This window comes from Charadrius vociferus, unplaced genomic scaffold (assembly GCF_000708025.1).
Source record: "Charadrius vociferus isolate BGI_N301 unplaced genomic scaffold, ASM70802v2 scaffold647, whole genome shotgun sequence".
NCBI classification, from domain to species: Eukaryota; Metazoa; Chordata; class Aves; order Charadriiformes; family Charadriidae; genus Charadrius; species Charadrius vociferus.
Genome location: NW_009649585.1, coordinates 297,069 through 301,861, shown reverse-complemented (window position 1 = coordinate 301,861; position 4,793 = coordinate 297,069). Strand labels below are relative to the sequence as shown.

The following is a 4,793-nucleotide window of genomic DNA, read 5'->3' as shown; positions in this document are numbered from 1 at the left end:
AGAGCAGTGGCAGAGGCTGCCCAGAGAGGTGGGGGAGTCTCCCCCTCTGGATCCATCCCAAACCCGCCTGGACGCCGTCCTGTGCCACTGCTGGAGGTGCCCCTGCTCTGGCGGGGGGTGGGATGGGGGAGCTCCAGAGGGCCCTTCCAGCCCTCACCAGTCTGGGATGCTGTGATTCCTTTTCAGGGGCAGATCCTGGCTAACCTGAAAGCTATGGATTCGGACTGGTTTGCGCAAAACTACATGGGCAGAAAGTCAAAGGTAAGACACAGCCAGGATGGTTTTGTCGTTAGATTAACTTTGGGATTGATGGAATTCCTCGTTGCAGCGGGGCGTGCTTGTGCTGCAGAGCGGGGCTTTTGTGATGCGCTGTGCGGAGGAGCGGTGCTTCTTCAGCTCCGGGTTAACAAATCCCAACGTTGAGCAGTTTCTTCGGGAACGACGACATTCCCTTTGTCAATAGGAGGTGGAGATCCAGAGCCATAATAGTAATTGTTGGAATTAAAAACAGTGGGAAGGGCTGAGCCCTGCATGCTTTCTGACAGCAGGGGTGTGCCTGTCTGACTGCAGGGGAGGCAGTAAAGCCTTTGGCGCGGTTTTGTGCTGCCCTCAGTGCCCGGGAACGCTTTACAGCGCTGCGGGCCGGCCGTGTCGGTTTGGTGGCGTGGTGAGGGCAGTCTCCTTCCAGGCAGGTGGTGACGGTGTGTGTCCCGCGGTGTGTTCTTGCAGGTCGGAGCCCCTCCGCTGGAGAAGTTCAATACCTGGGGCGGCTCCCTCTCGCTGGGACATCCTTTCGGTGCCACTGGCTGCCGTCTAGTAATTACCGCTGCCCATAGATTGAAGAAGGAGGGAGGCCAATACGGGCTGGTTGCTGCCTGTGCTGCAGGAGGGCAGGTAACGATGCTGCGTGGTGGCACTGTCCCCTCTGAAGAGGGGCAGTAATTGCCTTTCTGTTCCCGTTGCTACCATGAAATCCTGTCCAGTTACGCCAGGTGTGGGGGCGCATCTGATGGCCCGTGGCACGGGGTGTTCGTAACGCCCTCCGGCTCGGCTGGCTGCCCCCTTATCGCGGCTCAGTTCCGCAAACTCCCTCCGCCTCGTCCGCTTCAGAGGCTCTCCCGCCCTTCTCACAATCGTCCCTGGGCAATGGCGACTGCTGCCCGTCGCTGCCCACGTGATACAAAAGAGGAGGAGAGGTTTCTGCTGTGTTCCGAGGGTTTCGGTCGGTGGCTCTCAAAGCCTTCCCAAACTGTGGCTTGCGAGCGTCATTCTTCCACTCTTAGGAAGAAAGATCTTTACAAGAAAAAATGGGGTGAGGCTCTTCCTCCACCCCGTGAGGCTGCGGACGGGAGCCCGCGTTCCGTTTGCAGTGAGCGGTGGCAGTTCTGTGGGGACGCGGCACGGCTGGCCTTCTGGAACTGAGGGTGCTGGTCCCGACGTTGCCTCCACCCTGAATTCCCAGTTTGGCCCTCAGGAGAGCCCGAGGCGTCGGTCAGGGCGGGCTGTGGTGCCTTGGCCAGCCTGAAGCACGTCTGTGCTGTCCCGAAGCCATCGAACCACTCTCCGCAGAGTCCTCTGAGTGAATCGGCTCTGGGCTTTCATCTCCCCTTTTCTTTTAAGACGGTCGGGAGATGGGCGTCTCCTGTTGAGTGCGTATTTGTGATAATTTGCCTTCTCTGTGACCATCCTCTTTCTCTCTCCTTCCAGGGGCACGCGATGATAGTGGAGCTTTACCCCCAGTGACAGGAGAAGGGACTGCTGAGTGGGTGTCCGTATGTCCTGGGCCTGGCAATGCCATTTCAATGCACTAATAAAAACATACATACAGTTCCTTCTCGGAAAGGATTTTTCGTGGCCTTTGTAAATACCTTTTTAGCTACTCAGCTGGTAATTTTCAACTAATGACCGTGCTCTAAGACATATTCCACTGCCAGGAGAATAAAAGTTAATGTGGCTCTTAGTCTCCCCAGGGTCCTCATAACCTCTCTGATTTCTACTGTAACTCTTCAATAAGCGAGATTTCTGTCCCCGGAGAAGAAGAACGATTCCAAAGCTGTGTACAGAGGATGAAGTTTGGGGATAAGGAGAACGCAAAGTCCTGGAGGGAGTTGATGTGTCCATGTAGGGAGTAACAACTGTTTTCCGAACGGGGTTCAAACTGAGTTGAGTGACCTGCTGCGCGAGGAGGGAGTTTGCTGCACCACGTCCAGACAGCATTGGAATTAGCAAATCGCTTCTGACAAATGAGTGTCGCTGCTGGTAGCCACAATAAATCAGGAAAAAGAAAACCAGTCTGGCTTTTTTCTTTCCCTCCCCTCGCGTGAAATATGTTGGAGATGGTTTCTGTGGTGTTTGTGGCGGGGGCTGCGTGCTCCGAGGTGGCACCGGGTGTCTGCTTTCCGAGATGGGAGACTGCAGCTCTGAAATCCGCCCAGAACACACCTTGGGCTCCAGAGCCCCAGGGAATCCGCAAAAGACATGTTTAGGGACTCTGCTCTAAGGCACCTTCGTTCCACGCTCTCGGTGCCTGGCATTTTGAAAATTCAGAAACACAGGGGCAGCGTAATGCTTATGCAGAGCGAAATCGTTGATAAGCTTCAGGGGAGCAGACCTGGGGTCCTTCTTCCAAGATTTTGGGAAGACGGACAGTTGGTTTTGCCCTTCTGGTTAATGTTCTGGGTTGTTTTCTTCACTCGTCTCCTTGTGGTTTTGTTACGCTGAGGCTGGCTGCTGGAATGGAGCTTCTCCCAAAACAACCTGTAAAAACTTTTTGAGACCTTTGTATGAAAGCAACGGCTTCTGCAACCCGCCAGCTGCTGTGCGGCCCCGCAATTCGGGGAGGCGACCCCGAGATAAGGGACGGGTGCGACGGTGGGCGGTTCTTGTTTGTTCTTGGTTGGAAATCTTGTGCAATGCGGCTGCGCTGCGCGGGCGGTAACGTGGCGCCGGGAGGCGGCTGCGAGCGGGGACTGCCCGGCCGAGGGGAGAAGGCGCCTGTTGGGGTTTGCGTGTGCGAATACCCCTTATGTTTCCTGCTCAAACACGATGTTTCTTGTTCAAACACAGCGGGTGGAAGTCCTGGAGAGCTCAGCAAAGCTTTTAAGTGGCACCACTGCGATTCCCGTTGTTGCCACGTGTGTGAGAGCCCCTTCCCGTTGCCGGGTCAGCGCCGTGACTTCGTGCGACCCTGCTTTGCAGGACGAGTTGTGTAAAACAGTCTTTAAAGATAGATCGCCAACCGGATCCTGGGCTGCATCAGCAGAAGTGTGGCCAGCAGGGCGAGGGAGGGGGTTCTGCCCCTCTACTCCACTCTCGTGAGACCCCACCTGGAGTACTGCCTCCAGCTCTGGAGTCCCCAACATGAGAAGGACATGGACCTGCTGGAGCATGTCCAGAGGAGAGCCACGAGGATGATGCGAGGGCTGGAGCACCTCTCCCATGAGGAGAGGCTGAGAGAGTTGGGGCTGTTCAGCCTGGAGAAGAGAAGGCTCCGGGGAGATCTTATTGCCGCCTTCCAGTGCCTAAAGGGGCTCCAGGAGAGCTGGGGAGGGACTTTTTACTGGGGCATGGAGTGACAGGACGAGGGGGAATGGCTCTAAACTGGAAGAGGGCAGGTTTAGATTAAACATGAGGCAGAAGTTTTTCCCTGTGAGGGTGGTGAGGCACTGGCACAGGTTGCCCAGAGAGGTTGTTGAGGCCCCATCCCTGGAGGTGTTCAAGGCCAGGCTGGAGGTGGCCTTGGGCAACCTGGGCTGGTGGGAGGTGTACCTGCCCAGGGCAGGGGGGTTGGAACTCGATGATCTTCAAGGTCCCTTCCAACCTAAACCATTCTATGATTCTATGATAACATAGCAGGCGTGACAAAATATGTAGCTGCTTGCTTGGGTGATGAGGCTGAGCCCGCTCATCCTGCCGGCGGGGGCACGGACCGGGCTGCAGCGATGGATGGATGGTGGGGACACAAGAACACCCCGCTGCGAGCCCAGGGGCTGTTGCGGCTGTGCCGGGGGAAGTGCTGTGGCTGTGGCTTGCTGCAGGGACCGGAGGGTGCTGATGCTTGTGCACTGCTCGATGATGGCGTGTTTAGGGCTGGGAAGACACCCAATCCAGGCTGGACAGGGCTTGGAGCAACCTGGGCTGGTGGGAGGTGTCCCTGCCCAGGGCAGGGGGTGGAACTGGAGGAGCTTTAAGGTCCCTTCCAACCCAACCCATTCTGTGATTCAAAGATGCTGTTTGTGCTCTGTGCCAGGAGGTGAGCTGGTACGGAGTGAAATATTTCGATGGCTCAGGTGCAGGCGTGTTGCCCTTGCAGCGCTGTGGCCCTGTTGGACTGTTCTGGGCTGTCTGTTCCCCGGCACGTTGCTTTCAGTTATTTCATAGAATCATCGAATCACAGAACGGTTTGGGTAGAAGGCACCATTAAAGACCATCCATTGCCACCCCCTGCCCTGGGCAGGGCCACCTCCCCCCAGCCCAGGTTGCTCCAAGCCCCGTCCAACCTGGCCTTGAACCCCTCCAGGGATGGGGCAGCCACAGCTTCTCGGGGCAACCTGCCCCAGGGGATCACCACCCCCACAGTCAAGAACTTCTGCCTCAGACCTCATCTCAATCTCCCCCCTTTTAGTTCAAGGCCGCTATACCTCGTCCCATTGCTCCCCTCCCTGGTCGAGAGTCCCTCCCCAGCTCTCCTGGAGCCCCTTTAGGCACTGGAAGGCCACAATAATGTCTCCCTGGAGCCTTCTCTTCTCCAGGCTGAACCCCCCAACTCCCCCAGCCTGTCCTCCCAGCAGAGG

The 4,793-nt window shown here is 56.9% G+C and overlaps 1 protein-coding gene across 1 annotated transcript in view; it reads left to right on the top strand.

The window, feature by feature from the left end:
* The window catches only part of HADHB (hydroxyacyl-CoA dehydrogenase/3-ketoacyl-CoA thiolase/enoyl-CoA hydratase (trifunctional protein), beta subunit), a 16,859-nt gene extending 14,932 nt beyond the window's left edge, over positions 1-1,927 (top strand). Inside the window, 3 exon segments of the mRNA XM_009890362.1 lie at positions 187-261; positions 730-894; positions 1,708-1,927. Of these exon segments, the coding sequence (XP_009888664.1) occupies positions 187-261; positions 730-894; positions 1,708-1,743 (276 nt within the window). The 3' untranslated portion in view covers positions 1,744-1,927.
* The last annotated feature ends 2,866 nt before the right edge of the window (positions 1,928-4,793 follow it).